Consider the following 21,596-nt stretch of genomic DNA (forward strand, 5'->3'; position numbering starts at 1 on the left):
TTTGTTTTTGCAAGTGTGATTTACTGTGGACCATTGAGTCTGTTTTGAATTTTTGCAAAGAACATTGAAAATAAGCAAAGAAGGTTTGACCTGACCTGTTCTAGCTTTTAATACTAGAAGGAAAAGTCTTCACTTAGGGCCCTGGGCATGTAAAGTGGGTATCAGGCAAGTTTCCTTGGGAAGAGCATTCCACAGGTGTGGCACCACCACTGAGAAATTCCTCTCTCGTTGCCACCCCCAAAATCCCAGCAAGAGGGGGCACCCTGAGCAGGACCTCCAATGACTTGAGGTAGGCTCATAGACCCTCAACATTTTACAGGCATTTACCTGTTAAAGGAATCCAGAGATAGATGTAGAAAGCTGGTCAGTGGTCAGCACTATTGGACATCACACAAGTCTTTGTTCTTCCTAGTTTGCTTCTCAACCCATCAATCAGAAGTGACCTAACCCACATAATCCTGCTGTTGTGAATCACCTAGAAATGCCACAGCTGCCTGCTAGTAATCCCCATTAATTAACAGCACAGTCTTGTCTCTTCCTATTTCGGAGAACATCCCACTGGTGGATGTGTACACATTACTAGTTAGTCTGGCTCCAGTGTGGTCCCACTGTTGGTGTTTGGAACAAAATACACACAGTGTTAGCCACAATCCACAGGTGGTCTGTAGCTTCTTGAGAGATACTCCTGTTTGGCTCACTTTTCCTTCAAACAGCCTCCATCACTTAGGAAACAGAAGCAGCAATTAATCTGAGGGGTGCGCACTTCACACAATCACTGCAGACAACAGGTTCAGTGAACTGGAGTTTGGTGCAGGGAAACAAATCAGGGTAAGGCACTCCTGCCCCCTCTCTGGTATGACCAGCAACATTAAAAAGTGACTTGAAATGCGGCATGTGGGGGGAATGTCACTGTGTTTTGAGTCACTAATATGTACATAGTCTGATTCCAGCTTTAACCCAGAAAAGTGGGTACAGGACTGGAGCGTAATTGTCCCAGAAGAACCTCTGAATTTAGCAGCTCTACCCATTTACAGCTGCTTGCTAGACTCCAGCTAATTATTGAACACCAAACATATACATTTATTAATGCCAAGTCTTTTTCAAGGTGTTGTACCAGTTCTCTCCCTCTCAGTTTTATCCTCATAACATCCCTGCGAGGTAGCTTGGCTAAGAGACAGCAACTGGTCCAAGGTCACCCAATAAGCTTCATGGATGAGTGGGGATTTCAACCTAACATCTTTCAAATTATAAGCCAATATAAGCAAGAGCATTTTTGCTAAATTAGTATTTGAAAGATGGTGGAACTACCACTGAGCTTTTTGGCCGTGTAACCTGTATTATCTTCACTCTTCTTAACAGCAGCGAAAGTTTCCTTGGCCGTCAGCAGACATTGTGCTTTATGGAGTTCTCCCTGACCACAGGGCACATCGCTTTTGCTGTTGCTGTTGATGGCAAGGGAATTGTTTGCACTCAGCAGAAAATAAGAGAAGTGCAAGTGAGGCAGCCTATAATTTCCCTATGATGAGACAGGAGTTGTTGCTTCATTTCTATCAACCTTTTTGCGGAGCCGCTGACCCATTATTTTCCTGCTTCATCCTTCAGTAGTTTTGGAATTGGATAACTTTTTTTGCTATTGTAGTTTTTAAAGTGATATTTAGAATGGCAAGTAATCACATTTCTGACAGCCCTAAGGGGCTCAAGTTGGTGCCATTTAAAAAATGGAATTCTACCAATAATCCAGAGGCCAATTTGTATGGCTTTGATGTGGCTTAGGCCTGTCTCTTGCTCACGATAGATGTGAATGTTTCCCAAAGTAATGAATCTGCATTGCACAGATCGGTTAGCTGCTGTAGGGTGTGGCTTTCCAAAGGAGGACCTCTGTCTGGCACATGCAGCCTTGGGAGGGAAAAGAGCATGTAGACAAGCTTCTTCATGCTCCATGGAAGTACATAGATAGGCCAGATGGCTAGACACCAGGAATTCAGAGCTGAAGAAGGCGAGATTGGCAATGAGACATTGAATGAATCAGTCATCAAATGAACTTTGACTAAGGCTATGTAAACATTACCATTAATGGCTCCAGTGCACTCCCACTACTGGTCTTTGAAGCCATGTATGCATGACTTTAGCCACAGTCCATATCTGTCCTGTTGTTTCTTGAGTAATACTACTGTTTGATGTGTTGTCTCTCAAACCAGATTCCATTCAATCTGAAAGCACAAGCTGCATTCATTTTGCAGTTAAGGTGAGGTGTGTATGTTTGAGACAGCGGTTGCGCATGTGCAGATGATAGCTTCATAGAATAGGAGTTCGGCGGGCAAGGAGTGGGGCTGCAGGCATGGGAAAACATAAATGTGTGCCAGATTAAGACATCCCCACCCCTTCTCTGGGGTGTACAGCAACATGCAAATGTGACTTGAAATGCACAGGAGGCAGGAATAACCTTTCTGCATTTAAAGCCACTAATGAGTACATATCCACATGTTTTTGAACACGAGTTGGGCTTTTGGCACCCATATAACCTGTGCCGAGAAATAAACAAAAAGTAGACCCATAGCTTAATGACAGAGCATCTGCTTTACATGTGGAAGGTCCCAAGTTCGAAGCCCCCAACATATTTAGGTAGGCCTGCGTGAAACCCTGGAGAGCGGCTGCCAGTCAGTGTCTGCAATACTGAGCTGGATGCTCCTTGAAGCATCACTAGCTTGTCTCAATGACAAAACATATGTACTTGACCAGGTCTTTAGACATGCAGGTACCATACTTAACCAATTTGGCTGGGCCATTGTCTTAAGAATTTAACTCTTTTAACTATTTAATTCTTTGTTAACAAAGAGTTTGACAGTTTCTTATATTTATTGTGAGCCACCCTGAGGTCACAGAATTCTATTATTTTTATGTAAATAGATAAATCTTAAAAAATGTTTGTAGGCGGGAAACATTCCATTTTTAATGAATAGAATAGGGGCTAAATTATCTGGAAAGTAAACTAGAGAAATCCTTCCAATCAAACCCTGAGCCCCACTGCTACAGCTTTGCATATCTTAATCCCTTCACCAAGATCTTCACTATCTTGCATTTCTATTCTATTCTGTTCTATTCCACCCTTCCTCTCAAAGGTGCCTAGGGTGCTAAACACAAAAAGTTAAAACAATACAATTAAAAATGAAAACATGTGTTATAGGAATTCTAAGGTCTTATATATATAAATTAAATGTTCATAAATGTACAAGGTAAACACATACATAAGTATACAAGCCATGTGTCTGCAATAGTGCAGGAGAGCAATCCTGTAGCCATTTTGACTCTTCCAGTTACCTCAAATATTCCTCTGCAGTAAGGGAGGCCAATAGGGAAAGCCTTCCCACTGTCTTTTTGCTTGCAAATCCTGTCTTAAGGGTGTATTTGTGTATGAATAGGGTGAGCCTGTGACCTGGATTCAGGAGCCAAAGTATTAACCATCACAAAAGGATGGCCAGATTGCCCAGGTAATGCAATCCGTGACCATTATCAGGTATCCTGGCAGACAGTGATGTGATGTATGATGTTTTTCGGGGTGGGGTGGTGGATGGGTCTTGGGCTACAGGGTGGGCAATTTCAAGAGTCTTGCTTGCGCACCATTGTTCAGGGTTCTCCTCCCTCCTGCGTGTGGTGAGTGGGGACCCTTTTGCAACAGTTCCTTTAATAAAGATCAAGCTTACTAGCTGTTTTGCTTCTCAATATACTCTGGTTTGCCTCTGTTACTTTCTCCTAGGACAGGGAACCTTAGAAGGACTCTATATGGGCTCCCGGAAACCAGGAAAGAGGAGCAGTTTTTCTTACAACGCTCTTTAACTTGAAACATGGTGAAACTTGATCCTTTGGGCATATTCTCCTTATTTCAACTTTGATATTTGTTACACGAAATTTTACAGCCCAATTCCTCAAGGGACTTGAGTCCATGATCGGTCAGAGAAGAATGGATGGAGGCAGGAACGAGTTTAAGAAAAGCAAGGCAGTTCTTTTATTTTTTCTGTTGCAACAGAGTTCCCCCTCCCCAATGCAAGATGAGGACCCAGAACAAGAGTGTGTAACAACTCTTACTTTAAAAACTGCCCAACCCCTTCGCCAAAGACCACCCAAAAGCATCATACACGCATTCTCCCCCAGAATTCATGAGAACCGTATTTTGTTGAGGCCGGTGCTGTGGACTGTAACTCTGACGGGCCAAGCACAGTTCCCAGGCTTTTTTGGAGGGGGGACAAATGTACTCTAAATGTATGTTGTGTGATTGTGACCTAATGCACAGCTACCCTCTGAACCGTTGATGAGTAAAAACAAGATACGTGCAAGACCGAGCAAGAGAAGCAGAACACCTCCCTCTCAGGAGCTGCTACAGTCCCTCCGCCCCACATCACATCCTCAGCTGCTCCCGCATCCCTTCATTTTCCCGACATGCCCCTCTCTCGAGAGGTTCAAATCAAACAACAGCAGCAAAAACAACTCCTCCGCCTGCGCCATCCTCCTCCTTTCCTTTTCCCTTTTAACACTCCGAGTTCCCTCCCAAGCCTAGCAACAGGCGGACGCAATTCCTATTGGCTATCTGTTCTCACACTTCGCTCTCTCATTGGCTAGCCCGAGCAAGAGAGGGCGAGGCCCTGTTGTGCGTGGCTCCCCCCTCCTCCTCGCTCGTACGTAAGCGGGGAGAATGTGGCCGCCATTTTGTGTGCGAGTTTGCTTCAGCGGAAGGCGAGAGCGGCAGCGGCGGGAGGCGAAGAGAGGAGCGGAGCGGGCTGCGCTTTAGCGGTGAGGCGAAAAGGACTGCGGCTCCCGCGGCAGTCGGGAATGTGTTGGGCGGCCGAGGGGAAGCTCTGGGTGCGGCGGGTGGAGGGAACCTCCGGGTGGGTTCGCCGCCATGTTGTGTCTCCCCCATTTAGGATGGGTCTTTCTTCCCTAATCGGTGGTGGAAGTGATAAGAAATGGTAAGGTTTTTAAGGGGGGGGAGAGGAATCCGGGGTAGCTGGCGCCTAACTCTCTGTCCGTGTTTATGCGGAACTGAACCTCAGAGGGTTGTCTCCTCCTAAGCTCTACTCTTGAGTAGGCTTATTGAAATGGACCTACGTTAGCCGCATCCATTGATTTCAATGGGTCTTGTAAGAGCTCAAGCTCGTTTCTTCCTTCCCTTTTCTCTGGGCGGGGGAGAGACTCCGGTTTCCTTCACTCGCGTGAGATAAATAAGGCAGCAGCAACAACAACAGGGCCCTTTAATACAAACAGCAACAAAAACCCGCATCGGGTTGTTCCTGACCAAATCATACACTGAGAGTAGACTCGCTGAAATTGGTGGACTTGGGTGATAGACCGTGTCCCATTTATTTCTCGGTGGATCTGCTCCTGAGTATGACTTCGTAAGATACAAGACCGTTTCAAGACGTTGACCAGTACAGGGCCCTCCTAATCACGTTGGAGGGCTTTGTTTTCTTGTGGGAAAGGAGGAAATCGAAGCCTCCCCCCCCCCGGTGTTGGCGGCGGGAAGGGAAAGACTTTAGGCTTCGGTTTCCCCGGAGGATTGGTGGTTTCTTTTTCAGCAGGGAGGCTTTACGAATTCCCCTTTGTGTTTGTGTGTCGCGGTGGTAAGGCTTTACTTGGGAAACGAATTCCAGAAGTAATAAGTATATAGGAGGTGGCTAAAGTATCCTGCCTTGTTTTGAACCCAGGACCGATTTCCCCCCCCTGTAGTGGTAAAGGAGGTTAGATAAGGAAGCAGGGTTGGGGGGGGCGGTCGCTATCAAAAACAATATGAAATAAAATTTGGTGAAGAGTTTGCAGTGTGCGCAGTTAGGAAAATCTGTGTTACTACTTGTGATCCGGCTGAGGGTTTTGTTTTTATTCCTTTGGTCATGTGAGTGAGGAAAGAAAGTGGAACAAGTACAGTATGTATCCTTGATTTAAAGATCTCTCCAAGCAGCATACGAAAGAAACTAGCCTAAATGCAGCTTAAATCTGAAAACCAATCAGAAAACAAATATATATGAAACATTGTGATGGTGTTGTAGTGCTCCATAAATAATTGAAATAAAGGGGTTTAAGATGCCACCAACTGCATCCTGCCTATCTCTGAGAGAGTATAATTGGCAACGGTGGGTAGAGGATTTGCTTGAAGGAAGATAAGTGCTGCCATGTAGTTTCTATTGGAAGGAGGGAAGAAACGTTTTGCATGCAAAGGATACCAGGTTTTATCCCTGGCATCTTAGAAAAATAATAATTAGGGAGCAGAGCAGTAGTTGGTGAGACACCTCTTCTGGAGAGCCACTGCCAGTCAGAGTAGACAGCATAGGAGCAAACTCCTGGGGGCTTTGGCCCCCACAATAAAATATTTGGGGGGGGGGGGCTAGACCCACACAAAGTTGATGGGCATTCCCATTCAAATTGTGTGTGTGCACTGCATCATGTGACCGATTATGCAGGGTGGGGCTTATTTGGGCCCCCCACAACATTTTATTCAAGTTGGCACCCCTGATAGACAGTCCTGGACAAAATGGACTGGGTATAAGACAGTTTATGAATCTAACCCCCTTTCATATTGTCTTGAATGGGAGTACTGGCTTCTTGAAGACACTTTTCTGTTCAAAGATCTAGCTGTGCTTGCTTTTTAAAGAAATAAATTCCGGAATCTTACTCTTCCTGAAAAGGAGGATTCTGGTAGTCATAATCTCAGGAAAAGGATTATCTATTTTAAATTTGACTGACTCCAGTTAATGACCGTAATGATTAAATTGTCGGGTACTGAGCTTGTTTAAATAGAAACTGTTTAATTAGTTTCTTCACTTGTTGCTAAATATCTTAACTACAAACCATTAAACATTTGCACTTATAAGGGTTTGCTGCTAAAGTTTTTTTTAATTGACATGTTTCTGGTTAATGCAGCCTTCCGTAGCCTCGTGTCCTCTAGATGTTTTGATGGGAATTGTATTCAAAAACATTGGGATACAGCACATTTGAGAAGTCTGGGTTAAATTACTATTGTAATGAGTGGGGAGTTAAGAGTACCTTCTGGAGTTAAAAATACAGCGGATGCTCGGGTTGCAAATGTGATCCATGTGGGAGGCACGTTCTCAACCCGCAGCGCCATGTCTGCGCATGTGCGATTCAGTGCTTATGCGCAAAGCGTGTTTTAGTGGTTCTGCGCATGCGGCAAAACCCGGAAGTAACCCGTTCTGGTACTTCCGGGCTCGGCGCGGTGCGCAACCTGCAAATGCGCAACCTGAAGCGTCTGTAACCCGAGATATGACTGTAGATGGACAAAGGCTGCAGTCCTGTGCATACTTATTAGTAAGCTTCCTTGAGTACACTGGAACGTCTGAGTAAGCATGCATAGAACTGGGCTCTTCCAGGTCCAGGCTTGTTTCTGTAAAGTGAGATCTAGCCCACAAATTCTTATGCCACAGTCTATTTTAGTCTGTGCTTTTGCTAATATGGCTGCTCCTCTGAAATTTGATACCCATACTGAAAAAAATACTAGAATTACTAGATGTTTTTTTTTCAAATGCAACTGATGGTTTAGAACAGAGACAATGTGTTGATATTATTTTTAAGAGAATCAAAATTCTATTTGTTCTCCAAACTGTATTTCTGACTAGGAGCTATATCTGATTTGTTTTTTTAAAAAAAACCTTTATCTTTTCAGAGCTGGGACTTCTACCCTAGAAGCCCGTGTGCCGAGAATCCGATGTTGGGCTCGGCTTCGTGGCTGAAAACAGCAAATCAGCCCATGAGAACTACCATTCCTAGCCAAAGGAAGGGGTCCAGCAGGAGTCAGTATCTATTCCTTCAGGTCTGGCAGCAGGAAATAGAACAGGAGGTGGAGACTGTGGAATCTGAAGAGAGAACTGAAAGGTAGAGGACAAAACAGCATTGGAATATCACAAGTACTCCTAACCTTCTACAATTAAGACCTGGTCTTTGAACCACTTGAAACCTATTTATCAAGCTTCTTGAAGCCTTCAAATTATGTCTTTGTGAGGGACTAGGGATTCCTTGGCGTATAATGCAACCTTTAAAAAAGTTTGCAAATTAAACTTTTAAGTCATTATGACTTGTTACATGGTGTAGCTTGAGGCTCTTAAACCTATGGTTAATGCTGTAGTTTTATTTTTTAAAAAATAGTAGTGGCATGAAAGGCCAGTAAAGTCATTTAGATTTTTGTCTTTTTAGTTTGAAAACACAAATCTGATAAATAATTTAATCTCTTTAAGCAAAGGAAGAATATATCATTTAGTGTGTGCTTTGTATCTTCAATCAACTTTATCTGGCTTTCTATTGACAATTGCATTTGCTTTCTTCTCTGCCTTGCCCTAGGTGACACTTAAGTTGAAGATGGGGGGTGGAGAAAGGTTCAACATTCCATCTACCCAGCCCAGAAATACTTCGAAGAACCACCAACAACTGAACAACAGGAAAAAAAGCAAAGATCAGAATTCGCAGATAAAGAAAATCCACAAGAAAGAGAGGGGACATGGATGCAGCCCATCATCTGTAGCATGGCAGGCCATGCAGAATGGGGGGAAGAATACAATGCACTTCCCAACTAACCAGACTTGGAGTCCAGCTTTATCCCACTCCCTCTTCATGCCTCAAACCAATGAAAATTATGCTGGAGCAAAATTCAGTGAGCCACCATCGCCCAGTGTTCTTCCTAAACCACCGAGCCACTGGGTAACTGTTTCACTTGACCCCGCTGATAAAGAAATCATGACTTTTCAACTTAAGACCTTGCTTAAAGTCCAGGCTTGAGATACAATCTATGAATACATTGGGATAAAAGATACACGTTATCATTTCAAATTCCATAAGGTTGGTCTGCATTGGGTTCCCAAATGCAAACCAAGACACATCTTATGGAATTAATGAGCTGTGTAATAGAAGTTGGGTCAGTTTTTTATGTCATGCGGGGAATCCCCACTTGGAAACACCCGTTTTGGGGTTTTGTGCACTGGTTAACACCTATTTTGGGGTTCTGTGCACTTTTATCAACTTCTGTGCTACTGATGCACCATTGTAATCAATATGTAGTCTGAACCAACTTCTGGTGTGGTGCTGGAATTACAAACACTACCGGGCCCTCTTAATAAATATTTCAGTTGCCTTCCCTTTTGGAACTGCTTGATGGAGCATGTATTTGGGGGAATTTAAATTTAACACCAGCTGACCAAATTTACAACCACTGCAATGCAAAGTAATTGCAAAATATCATTGATTTCCCCCACATACTGTGAAATGTTAGTAACTTTTTGCCTAGAGTTTCTAATTAAAAAAACACAAACACCTAAAATTGTTTTAAGAAAGCCATTTAGATTGTGATGGATTTTATTAGTTTACGAGACCTGTATCATTTGAACTGGTGGTTTGGGCGGGTAGGCATCCATCCAGAACCCTGTGACCAAAATGTAAACGCTTAAATTTGGAAATCTCATTCTGTATAGAATTTGTTTAATAAGAATGAAAACATGGGCATGCACTTGATCTTTAGCTTTTTATACAACCATAGAAATGTATTGCATCAAGCACAAACAGTCTATGTGTGCCAGGTCAAGAACATTTTTGCATTGCCGGTTGACTGCCAAAAGCTTTCAAAGTGTTTTTTTGTTCACAGAATTTCACTGAGCTGTGTGTTTGAAACACATTCTGTATGTTTTGTATCTTTTGCTGAAACAGAACTGTTGAGGCCAGTCTGAAATTGGATGATATGAGCTTGTTTAAATGAACTTAGCAAGTGTAAAACATCCTTTATCTAGGGAAAAAAGAGCCATGTAAATAAATGTAAAACTTTGTAGCATATGTAAATTTATGCTGGGCTTTCCTGCCAAGATGAAATATTTTTAGTACAAAACTGCTGAATGTAAGAAGACCATGCTAAACACATGGCATGATTTTTTTAAAATAAAAAAATAAATAAAAAAACCTTAAAAGCACATGTCTGTGCCATTGCACTCAAGTATCAGTGAGGGTATATGCCCCCATTTTTTGGCTTTGGTTGTTAAGTTGAATTTTAAAGTAACCTTGGTACAAAGAGAAGCTGCTTTTTAAAGGTAAAACAAGCATTTTTTAAAAAAGTTCAGGGTGCAATGGATCTGAATTGTGTCCTTGGGCAGCAATTCTAGGCACACTTAACTTGAAAGCAAGCTTGATTACATCTGAACTACTCAAGTGTGTTTAGGATTGGGCTGTTGAGGGAAGGCTGCATTGTAGCCAGTAAATGCTTTCATTTTGAATGTACTGAGTAAACAGCAGAGACAAACCATTATCCCACAATGGTAGTTAAGTGTAAAATAAAGATCTGCCAAAAACCCATCTTTTGTTTGTGACAGTCTAATCTTAGTTGTGACTCAGGTTGGATATTTTATTTGGTTTAAGAGTATGCATTTGAACTCATTACCTTTCCTAGCAGCGTTGAATGATGCAATTAAGGGTTGTATACCATGTTAGTCACACTTGAGTAGATCCATTGGAATTAATGGGCACGACTAAACCAGGTCAATTAATTGCAGTGGATCTGCTGTGTAGAACTTAGCTCTCTCACGCCTGTAGTTCAACTATCTCATGACACACTTGAAAACCAATTTTCAATTTCTGCCAGCATCCAAGAATCTACAGAATTGGATATAATTTCTTAAATTGTATGTGGTGCATGACTTGGTAGCAATGGAAATCTTAAATTCCTTCCATGATGAATATCTGGTGGTGATACCAAAGGTGGATTTCTACCAGTAGTTCCTAATAAACATGTTTAATTACTTTAGAAAGTCTCTGCAGCACTTGACAATACAAAAGTGCATGTTTTATCTATTTGTACATTCAAAATGTTTGCAACCGTGAAGAAACTTTACATATTCCCAAATGAAATGTATTGGGCATCTTGAAAAACCTAAGTATTGTTTCCCCCAATTGTCATCAATATGTTGAAATCATTGTTATAGCCCAAATGTAATTCTGATCTAAATTTCATGTTTGAAGTACTGCTTGAATTTGAATTAGAAACAAAATTTAAATAAAAAATTGTAATGTTTTCTCTCCCCTAATAATGTGTTGGCTTATTACTTTTACACAAGCTTTCCCTTTTCTGGGGTGTGGGGGTTCTACACACTTTAAATGTACTGTAAGCTGCAAGATTAAATCACTTGGTCACACTATTACTTAATTTGCTTTATCTTAGAATTATGGATTTGGGTTTGTAAATTGAATATGCCTTACTCTTCTCAATCTGAGTTTTAAAAGACTAGACCTTATGTATATGTTGGTAAAGGATGCCTTGGAAAGAATGAATGGGAGAAAGACAACAGACAGCTCAGGCTATGGGAGCGTAGCCTGAATTTTCTGTTGTCTTTCTCCCATTATTCCTCTGCAACTGGAGCAAAGAAGCTATTTAGACAGGATTTGGTGTGCTTAATAATAATAAATTATATTTATATCCCGCCCTCCCCAGCCAAAGCCGGGCTCAGGGCGGCTAACAACAATAAAATAGTGCAACATTCTAAAAACATTTCATTATAAAAATTAATTAAAATCAAGTTGATGGCAACCATAAGCTTAAGTACTGTGAGGATTGCCAAAGGAGGGAGTCAGGCTGCGCCCTGACCAAAGGCCTGGTGGAACAGCTCTGTCTTGCAGGCCCTGCGGAAAGATGTCAAATCCCGCAGGGCCCTAGTCTGTGACAGAGCATTCCACCAGATTGGAGCTGCAGCTGAAAAAGCCCTGGCTCTAGTTGAGGCCAGCCTAACCTCTCTGTGGCCTGGGACCTTGAGGATGTTTTTATTTGAAGACTGCAAGTTCCTCTGTGGGACATACCAGGAGAGGCGGTCCCGTAGGTACGAGGGTCCTAAGCCGTATAGGGCTTTAAAGGTTAAAACCAGCACCTTAAACCTGATCCTGTACTCCACCAGGAGCCAGTGCAGCTGGTATAGCAGTCTCGCTGGGGCATTCTGCACCCGCTGGAGTTTCTGGGTCAGTCTCAAGGGCAGCCCCACGTAGAGCGAGTTACAATAATTCAGTCTGGAGGTGATGTCACGTGGATCACAGTGGCTAGGTCAGGGCGAACAAAATTAAAAGCAACTGCACAACTTCAGAGTGCTATTTCCCATCTCTGGTTTGTCAGGTCTGCATCGTTTGGATGACAAAATGCAACAAGGACTCATAGCTGCTCACTAAATCAAATGTGCATCCCAGGGACCTCAACAAACTTACAAATCAACCAAACCTAAAGTGATTGTTATGGCCAAATAAGAAGTTGAAACACTTGTCTGCCAGAAAACTAGTGGTTATTTAGCTTACAGTGTAGACACATGGGGAATTTGGAAGGGTGAGCAATGAGCAATACTGGCTTTTAGAATTATAATGTATTAACTTCATTTGAAAAGGAATAATGAAAGAACTGTAACTCACTTCTTGTGTGGTATGTAGCCAGTGGAAAATGATAGGAATTCATAGGACTGTATCTGTTTTAGGATACCTGACCCTCCAAAATCATCCCTATACCCAACAACCTCTCTTACTTGCATCATGGTATCTTGTAGCAGTTACATGGTTGAGGGATTCCCTGCTCCCTGTACCCACAAATGCAGGCAGGACTGGAAAAGCACACAACCCTGTTGTAGTAGCCAACCATTCTTTAATTTTCCAGGAAGCTTCTGTCATATAGTAGCCCCAGTGCACATCTGAACAAAGGTATGGCATGGATGTAAAGATAGCCTCTCTAGTGTAATACACATGTACACGGAATATAAATGCAGAATGAGCCCTTAAGACTATGAATATGGAGGTTTGTGCAGGATGCATTTGGCATGATTGTCTCAAAGGACTGCCTGTCATTGCATCAAGGATACTTTGCAGAAAGTGTAGTCAGAGAACAAAGTTTGGGTCAAGAAAACTTTCTTTTCTTAGAAAAGGAATCCTGCAGCTTTATGTGCCACAATGGTGACTATCATAGGGTCAGTTATTGCAACAGGACGATGAATGACTTCATATAACCTAGCACTGTGCTAGGGAGAACGGGAGCTTTTTAGGAACCAGGAGTTCTACAGTGAGCACTACAATCTGAAGGCTTATTTTAGCTACTTGATTTGACCAGTATTTTGTTTTTTAAACTCGTCAAATGCAATCCTATACAAATACCTACACCAAACTATCCCAACAAAGAATTATTTTGTTGATCAACCTTCCAATCATAGTTGGAAATACATCATTGGTATGTCTTGAGCAATACAACTTAGTACCCATTTTTACGCAATACTGATATAAAATTTTATCCCTCAGCCACAAACCGATACATTTTAAACAGTGTTTGGAACAGGTTAAGATTACAATGCAGAATCACTGGATCTCTTTTATTACAGCATGTTTGCTAAATTTACAGCAGATAATAAGCTGGGTCCTCCTTGATCAAAACATTGATGTTTTAAAGTAGTACACAATATTTTAAAAAGAACATATAAAAATACCCTTTTAGATGCCTCTATAAGAAAGGAAATACAAAGTTTATTTCCACAACTTTCATCTGACCAGAGCTGCACAGTAACGTTACCATTTTACACTTTGTTTTAAACTATACATCGGGGAAAGTCTACAAAATTAAAGGAACGCAGATATAAATGATTGCATAGCAGAACGTTAACTTTTAACATTAAATGAAAGTTAGAAATACTATCAAATATACAAAGGTTCTAGAATCACCTCTTAAACACATTCCACAGCCAGAATTTTAAAAGCCAGCTTTATTTAGAGTGGCCTGTTAGAACTAAAATTGAAACAAAACAATTCATCAACATTCAATTATCCTACCAAGCGTAAGTGGAGGGTCTTTAAGTGTTTGATACTGGCTTTCACATTTGAATTAAAAAGCTATGGTTTGTAATACAAGAGAGCTCTTTGCAGAGAATACTTTGAGATTATGCCATGGCAACTTTGCATGTTCAGTTCTGATACTGTATTACAACAAACCAAAAGTAGGATGCAGCTCTTCTTCATAGGGATGAAGAAGCTCACATTATGATAAACTATCAGCATACTGGAACTGGATATGCTACATTGCAAGTGGGGCACAATTTATTATCACCTTCTGGGTAAACAGACTAGTTTAACCTACTATGATGTAGGTTCTGACATGTAAACTCAAAACTGTCAATTATAATTTTTAAAGATAGGAGACTAGAAATTGGTTCTTATGGATACACAGGCTACCTATGAAGTCATTGGCAAAAAATATTCATTCTTACATATCGTACACATTAATCTGAGATGTTTTCTTTGCAGTTTTACAGCAAGTAACCCTATGCAATGTTGAGGTCAACTGTTCACTAGATACAATACACTGGATATAAATGTATACACATTCACCTAATTATGTAACTAAATATTTTAGGCGTCAATATAAGTAGCCGGCAAAAAGTACCTGGAACCTTGACAAATTCCACAACAGTCTCATGGCTGTTTTATCTCCTTTTCACTATGCTACAAGAACCATCCCTTCAGATGTTATCAATGAGAATCTTAATACTATTTTTCACAATGCCTTAGGAACGAGCCACCTTGGCACAAGTGGGGAAGAAAAATGCAAATCCCCTCCCTCTCAAATGTCAAAGTACTAATTTCTGATTTCACAGCAGTTACCAGTGCATCACAACTGCGCAGTTTTCCAACTGTACTGCAGAGATTATTGGACAATTTAAATATACATGAAACAGTTATTGTTTGTGGGTGAGTTCATTAGGACAAGCTGTAAACTACTGTCATAATCAATGTGCCATTGATATTTGAAGCATAAAAATGCAAGTCTTTTACAAAAATATATATAGAAACACCACAAGAACCTCAGTAGCTGCCCATGACATTTAACAAAGTGGACTCTTTTGTATAAGATTCTCAATATTGTGTTTTAATAGTATTAATTGTCTGCTAACAGGATAACTGACGAAAGTTATTTTATGCAATGTTGCAACATCATAACTCAACTGTGTAACTGGATGATACATGCCTAAAAAACAAGGTACATTGTTAGTGGCCACTGGACTTGGGACTAGCCCATGACCTGGATCTGGATTTTGATCTAGATCTAGAATGCGATCTCGACTGAGATTTGGATCTAGCTGGTTCTTTTTTCCTTGATTCTTTTTCATATCTTGAGCTGGATTTATATTGTGTTTTAGAATCCGTTTTAGAGGTGCCTCTAGATTTAGTGCGAGATGCAGATCTAGAACGTGATTTAGCCTTCATTTCTTTTTTGGGTGATTTAGATCGTGATCTTGAATTGGACTTTGACCTTGAAAAAGATCTGTTACGGTGTCTGAACCTATCAGAAAGAGGAAGATAATACATTTGAATATGGACAAGTTGCTAGGAGTTGGGTATCTCACATCAAAATAGCTTACTCTTGCAGGCACAGACTAGTCTGATTTTGAATTTGTTATATAAAAGAATGTTTACCTATCATTATCTGAACGACTTCTGCTACGTCGACGTCTTCCAGCAGGTCTACTGCTAAAAAGGTACATCAGAAAAAGTAAACAGTGGCATATACCTTTAAAATTATTCACACACACCCAACTACGTTAAGTTTCTTGAGAGTTGCATTTGTTTTTCATTTTTCTTCAGTGATGCACAGACTTTTGGATGGTCCATGCAAGGTACAACAACTTCCATGCATGTTATTACAAAGGTGACTTGATATCTAGAAGTGTCAAACAGTCAATATGATCTCTCTTCTCCATTACATGGCAGCATAGGTCAATCCAAGTACAACACTTACTTTCTAGGACTATAAGATCTGCGATAGCTGTAGTCAAAAGAGCGGCTTCTTGACCTCCTCCTTTCGTAACTGCGGCTTCTAGAACGTCTGTATCTGTCATAGTCATCGTAACGGGAAGAGCTGTATACATTTCTTCCTTCCTTGGCTTTCATTTGGTTTGGTGCTGCAGAAGAACAGAACAGCAATTTTTTAATGTTACAATAAAAATTCTCAGTTGATGTTTGTAAATGCAATACATGTTAATCATTAAGTAACAGACCCCTAAAATGACTTGCCACCACCAATGGATCTTCATCTCTGAAATGGAACAATTTAAAAAACATACTGTCTGATCATTTCAGTTTATTTTAAGATATATGGAGGGCCAAATGTTTCCCAACCATAATCAACAGCAAAACCCTTCTATAGTACTCAATTACAGTAAGTTATTGTATGCACACTCAAATACATGATTATATGAATACATTTTCTAGCTGAAATACACATGCACCGTGCAGAAATTATCAGAAACATATGCAAATCAACTCTGCATCCTTTATTCGGCATCCAGCATTCTAGTTTATTATCTGCACTCTTCTTGACAAATGAGGAAGAGTTGGACTATCAGGACTTGGGCAGATACTAAGTTCTATTAACTTCAATAGGTCTACTTTTGAGTATTACTGATATTGGATCCAACCCACTAGCTTTGCTTCCAGGATTTTCTCCTTACCTCCAATCATACACGTTAGAACCTTAAAAATGGCAAGTAGCACTCACTCTATCAGCTGCTGTGATAGACGAACGCCATCTGGCCTCCTCTCCCTGGGAACAGACATTCTATCAGACTGTCTCAAGGGGATGGATAGGAAGCAGGGTTTATTCCATCCACTTTGCTGAAGGCCTAGCTCAATCAGGCTTTCCATAATATTTAATAATAATAATAATTTAATTATTTGTATGCTGCTCATCTGACTCAGTTGCTCTAGCCACGCTGGCTGGCACCCAACAGAATATTAAAAACACAATAAAACATCAAACATTAAAAACTTCCCTAAACAGAACCCTGAACTGTGCCATCTAGTCATTAACAACTGTTTAGGAATAGGTGCCTAAACAGTGCCTCTTCTGCTTCCCTCCATGTCCCTTTCCCTTTGTGTCATTTTTATTTATTTAGTGTAAGCTTGTGGGTCTTATTTATGTATTTCATAAAGTTTATATACCGCTTGTAGAAAACCCCCTCAAAGTGGTCTTGTTTTAATTTATTGTACCATTCACAAGCCATTCTGGGAGCCTTGTTGGCTGAAGATTGGGACAGAAATGCTTTAAATATTCTAATTTATTTATTTCGCAGTGCTAAACCCGCACCAGATTTTGTCTTCTTCTGACAAGTCTGACCACACATTTAATACATAGCCCTGAGTATTTGGCTTTATGTTTTACACTACACAGTTGTTAAGACAGTATACATACTTTTACGATCTCCTTGAGCAAACTGGATTTCTATTTGGCGGCCACAAATCCACTTCCGGTCCAAATTATGAAGGGCATCTTCAGCATCACGGACATCTTCAAATGTGCTAGATGTTAAGGTACTTGGGAATTTGATGTATTTACAGCTACACAGTTAGCAAGCTTTGTCTTTCCCATAATGTCATCACACACCCTTGTTTACCAACTTGTCCTCATTTTTTGGCATGTTCTATGGCATAACAAAAATTAGCTGACATTAACAATATCTATTTGAGAAAAAAGACAAATTTCAGTTTAAAATAATCGTTCTATAGTTGTCTATATGGGTATTTCAAATATAGCTTCTCTGAAAATCTGTTTTGCTTCCCTCAGCAGAGACTCATTAGAAGACATCAAAATGTTGCATTTTGCTGATGAAACTAGTACTAGATGTTTCCTGGATTCTTATACAGTGGAACCTCAGGTTGCAAACGTGATCCATGCGGGAGGCACATCTGCAACCCGCAGCGCTGCGTCTGCGCACGTTGTGATTTGGGGCTTCTGCGCATGCGCCAAAAGTAACCAGTTCCCGGTACTTCCGGGTTCAGCGCAGTGCACAACCCAAAATCGCATAACCTGAAGCATCTGTTACCTGAGGTACTACTGTACTAAGGTTTTAAGAATGAAATTATACCAAATTTTATTATATAATGTAATAACCCATATCCTGCATACCTCTAAGTAACCTAAACAGGTTGTCCCTATATGTTCATGTACCAAATCCTAAGCCAAATTTCACCCTATTACAGGTATACTCATCTCAAATAATGAGTGATTGCATTTCATTGAGAACCATAATTTCAGAAGATACTACCAAAGTTAAGCAACTTATTACAGGGCCCAGAGCTAGACTAAACCAGAAAAATTGATTGGTTAATCACTTACACAAGCAGCCAGAGGACAGCTCTTATTCTGTAGGATACATCAGGTTTGGCTCCTTTTATCTTGGCCACCAGTCAACTTCATCTTGACCTTTAACTCTTTAAGTGCTTGTCAGAAGGACTTGTCATGAGATGCTTGGTCAAAAGTGACAGATGGCTTTATCTTTATACTTTGAAAAACAACCTTTTCCCCCATTTGCAGATAAAGCGAAGCTTTGTCTCCCATTATGGCTTGTCCTTCTTCCAGCTTTTTCTTTATCTTTTCTTTTCCCAAACTTTCCCTTCTCTTCAAGCCTGATCCTTAAGAGGTCTTTGGCTTGTCTACTTGCCTTAATTCTTGAACTCTACTCTAAAGGTTCTTTCATGCTTTCTCTTTGGGGTCGCCATTACTGTACAGCTTTACACTCTGAGGCAACAACAGAGGACAGTAAATTAGGGGACAATAATCAGAGCAAAACTTTTCACCTCATTTTTATACAAATCTGCTTTTGATCAAATTATTCCAGTTTCCACGAAGTTAAACAATAAAATATCAGCCACATTTTGCTAAGCACAAGAACAAGTTTATCAATGCCAGTAATATAAAACTGCAACGATACACTTGGAGGCAGCAGCAAAGGCCATTTCAATGTTAAAAGCACAAATCTGTATATGAAGCTTGCAATAACAAAGCACGTTTTACTTGATGCAATTTAAATTTTAACTTATAGAAATTTTGTAAGATAGTCATCTGTGAGGGAAATGGAGCACACTACAATGACATTATATACAACACAGAAGAAAACATCTTTTTCATTTAGGGTTGTTACCTCATACACAAACGTGAATTTCAAACTTCAACACCCCTCACTAATCAGCCATCTGAAGAAAGGATATTGAACATAAGCGAATCCTCTTGGACGGCGAGTGTAGAAATCCAGAGGTACATACACATCTACTATCGGACCGTAACGACCAAATTCACGACGTAGATCTTCAGACCTGAAACAGAACACTGACCATTTGAATGTCTTTACTAATTATAATCAAAGCAAGCTGAGAAAAAACAAGCTACACGAACACATACTTAAGAGACAATTGCCAAGCCACTATTTGAAATTAAGGTTGTATCCAATGCTGTGCTTGCAGAGTTCTGCACGTGTCCCCAAAATCTGCTTTGGAGAGGAGTTCTGTTGTGCAAGTGGAACACTAATGTTGGATACAACCCTAAGGGATCTATCCAACTAAGTTAGGCTCAGAGCCACTGAAATTGATAGACCTATTTTAGCTTATGTCCACTGTCCAATAATATCAATGGCTTAACTTTGAGTGGGATTCATGTTGGATCCCTAAGGCTACAATTCCATGCTAACTCAACAGGGAATATAACCCACTGAACATAGTAGAACTTACTTTAATGTGGGACTGAAGACCATTTCCTTAGCATTTTGTGGTAACAGTCCATTCCCAAATACAAGTATATCAAATCATTATTAAAGTGTATCAATTAGATGAAAATATTTTCAAGCTCTTTTTTTTATTTAAAAAAATCTATGCTAGTGTCCCTCAAGACTTTTAGGAATTATTACAGAATAATAGCGGATAAAAAAGCAAAGGAGCACATCCACCATCACCAGGAGCTATGAACTGCTAACTGTAAAATACTTTAGAGTTGTGTTAAGGCCTATTGAAACAATGTACTTTAAATAAAAAGGTACTATTTAAATGTTAATATCTAATATAAAATTTTCCTAATGACACGCATTCTCCTTTTCTTTGATATTGCAACCTGGAAACATTTTTTTTAAAGAAAAGAAAGGGGACTGAATTAATAGAAAAAGTTCGACCGCTCTTGATTGAATATAAACTACTCTATATTTCAAGTAATTTCTAGAGGCTTGCTAACCAGTTTAACCATAGGTGGAGGGAGAGAGACCTGGCATAACAGACCTAGTAAAACATAAAGGAACTAGATACTGAAGGAAACAAACTGAAAACCTAAAAATTGTAGATTTGGATTAGGGAAGTAATCCAGCAATGGGTATTCAGAAGGATACTTCCTCAGAGACAGAGTATAGCCATCGCAGCTGGTTGAAAATATAGGCAAAACCATCTACAGTAATGAGGATAAATTCCAAACAGAAATTAGATGGTGCCATGAACAGAAAAAAAAGGTAGACAGACGAGACTCAGGTGGGGATGAAACAATATAATGAGGGAAAACGAAAGAGACGAAAAGAGGGCAAGAGAAGAAAAAGGACAGGAAGCGCGCGGGGGGGGGAGAGAAAAAAAGAAGTCTTTTAAAATAAACGCTGCTACGATAGGGTTTTTAACATTAATTTGTAAGCTACTCGGGGGACTCTTCCGGCTGAAGAGCGGAGCCTAAATGCCTATTTTTCTTATTGTGTTTTGCCAAGTCACGTTTGGCTCCCAACGGGAAAGCTTGAGAACAACCCACAGAAGTTCATCGGCGCTTACTCCCAGGGAAGCCGCGTGCTGAGAACTCAGAACGACATTGGCGGTTAAGCGCCACGGAACAAACGCGCTGAAGTGGGACGTGAAACGAGGGGCATGGTGTGCAGAGGCCCGACGAAGAGCACACAAGAAGCGGGAAGAGAAGACAAATGGCGGGAAGGCGGCTCGCCAAGACCTCCGCCGCGAGCTTTCCCCCCAGCTTAAACTGAGGCCTGGCGCATTCTGCATAATGCCTATGCGGGACGGGAAGAATCAAGAGAGCTAATGGCGGCGGGGGGGGGGGCTCCTCTCTCGCTCGCTCGCTCGCTCTTTCTCCGCGCCTCGGCCAGCAGGCCCAGCCAGGCGGTTGCCATGCCCTCTCCACCCCCCGCCTCACTTACACACACCTGGTGTCGTCGGCCACGTTCCGCACGAAGAGCGAGGTGTTGGGAGGCCGCAGGTAGCGAGACATGGCTCGTCCGGAGGCGGCTGGCTCGAAGGGAGAGCGAGGCAGAAGGCGAAGGGAGGTCGGCGAAGCGACCCTCCTGACGAAAGAGACACAAGCAGAAAGCGCCTCAGGCCAACCGCCTTGTGCTGACCTCTCGCGAGACTCGACCCGCGCGGGGCGGCAAGACTGGCGCTCGCTCACAATAGGAGCGGAGGGAGTGCGAGCGCGCAGGCGCCGGAGAACTTTCGCCGGCCGTCTGGTCTCGCGGGGCCGTATGCGCAGGCGCCGAAGTTTCTCGCGTTCCCCTCCCAGCTCCACCCATTTCCTTCTCTTTGAGGCCTCGTCATTTCTTATTCAAGCGGGTGCTCGCGGAGTACGCATGCGTGTCTGTTGAAGTGGTCGCAAGTCTGTGGAAGCGAGGGGCTCATTTCCCCGCGTTTAAGGCGCGCGCTGTGGTGCTCACTTCGGGGGTCGGGGTGAGAAGGTTGCTGTTGGCCAGGCTTTCATTCATCTGGGCACTACCTTGCAGGACACAAAACCTTTCAAGGATATATTTCTACGAAAAAAT

The 21,596-nt window shown here is 41.4% G+C and overlaps 2 protein-coding genes across 4 annotated transcripts; one reads left to right on the top strand and one right to left on the bottom strand.

Annotated features, from left to right (window-relative positions):
* The first annotated feature begins 4,634 nt into the window (after positions 1-4,634).
* On the top strand, positions 4,635-11,060 carry PNRC2 (proline rich nuclear receptor coactivator 2). The gene is made up of 3 exons (XM_081870607.1): positions 4,635-4,785; positions 7,667-7,875; positions 8,338-11,060. The coding sequence occupies exon 3, from the start codon at positions 8,356-8,358 to the stop codon at positions 8,770-8,772; it is 417 nt and encodes a 138-aa protein (XP_081726733.1). The 5' UTR covers positions 4,635-4,785; positions 7,667-7,875; positions 8,338-8,355; the 3' UTR covers positions 8,773-11,060.
* Positions 11,061-13,344: 2,284 nt separating this feature from the next.
* On the bottom strand, positions 13,345-21,198 carry SRSF10 (serine and arginine rich splicing factor 10). 3 transcript variants are annotated; one of them, XM_081872251.1, is made up of 6 exons: positions 20,988-21,198; positions 19,022-19,128; positions 17,228-17,329; positions 15,776-15,938; positions 15,454-15,507; positions 13,345-15,319 (listed from the first exon to the last, which is right to left on the bottom strand). In XM_081872251.1, exons 1-6 carry the CDS (start codon positions 21,050-21,052, stop codon positions 15,025-15,027), a joined length of 786 nt encoding a protein of 261 aa, XP_081728377.1. In that variant the 5' UTR covers positions 21,053-21,198; the 3' UTR covers positions 13,345-15,024. The 3 variants fall into 3 exon arrangements, with proteins under 3 accessions (XP_081728377.1, XP_081728376.1, XP_081728378.1); XM_081872250.1 differs by having other exon boundaries at positions 20,982-21,198; XM_081872252.1 differs by lacking the exon at positions 15,454-15,507 and having other exon boundaries at positions 20,982-21,198.
* Between the last annotated feature and the right edge of the window lie 398 nt (positions 21,199-21,596).

The sequence above is a fragment of the Podarcis erhardii genome (genome assembly GCF_964252035.2).
Source record: "Podarcis erhardii genome assembly, chromosome: 7".
NCBI classification, from domain to species: Eukaryota; Metazoa; Chordata; class Lepidosauria; order Squamata; family Lacertidae; genus Podarcis; species Podarcis erhardii.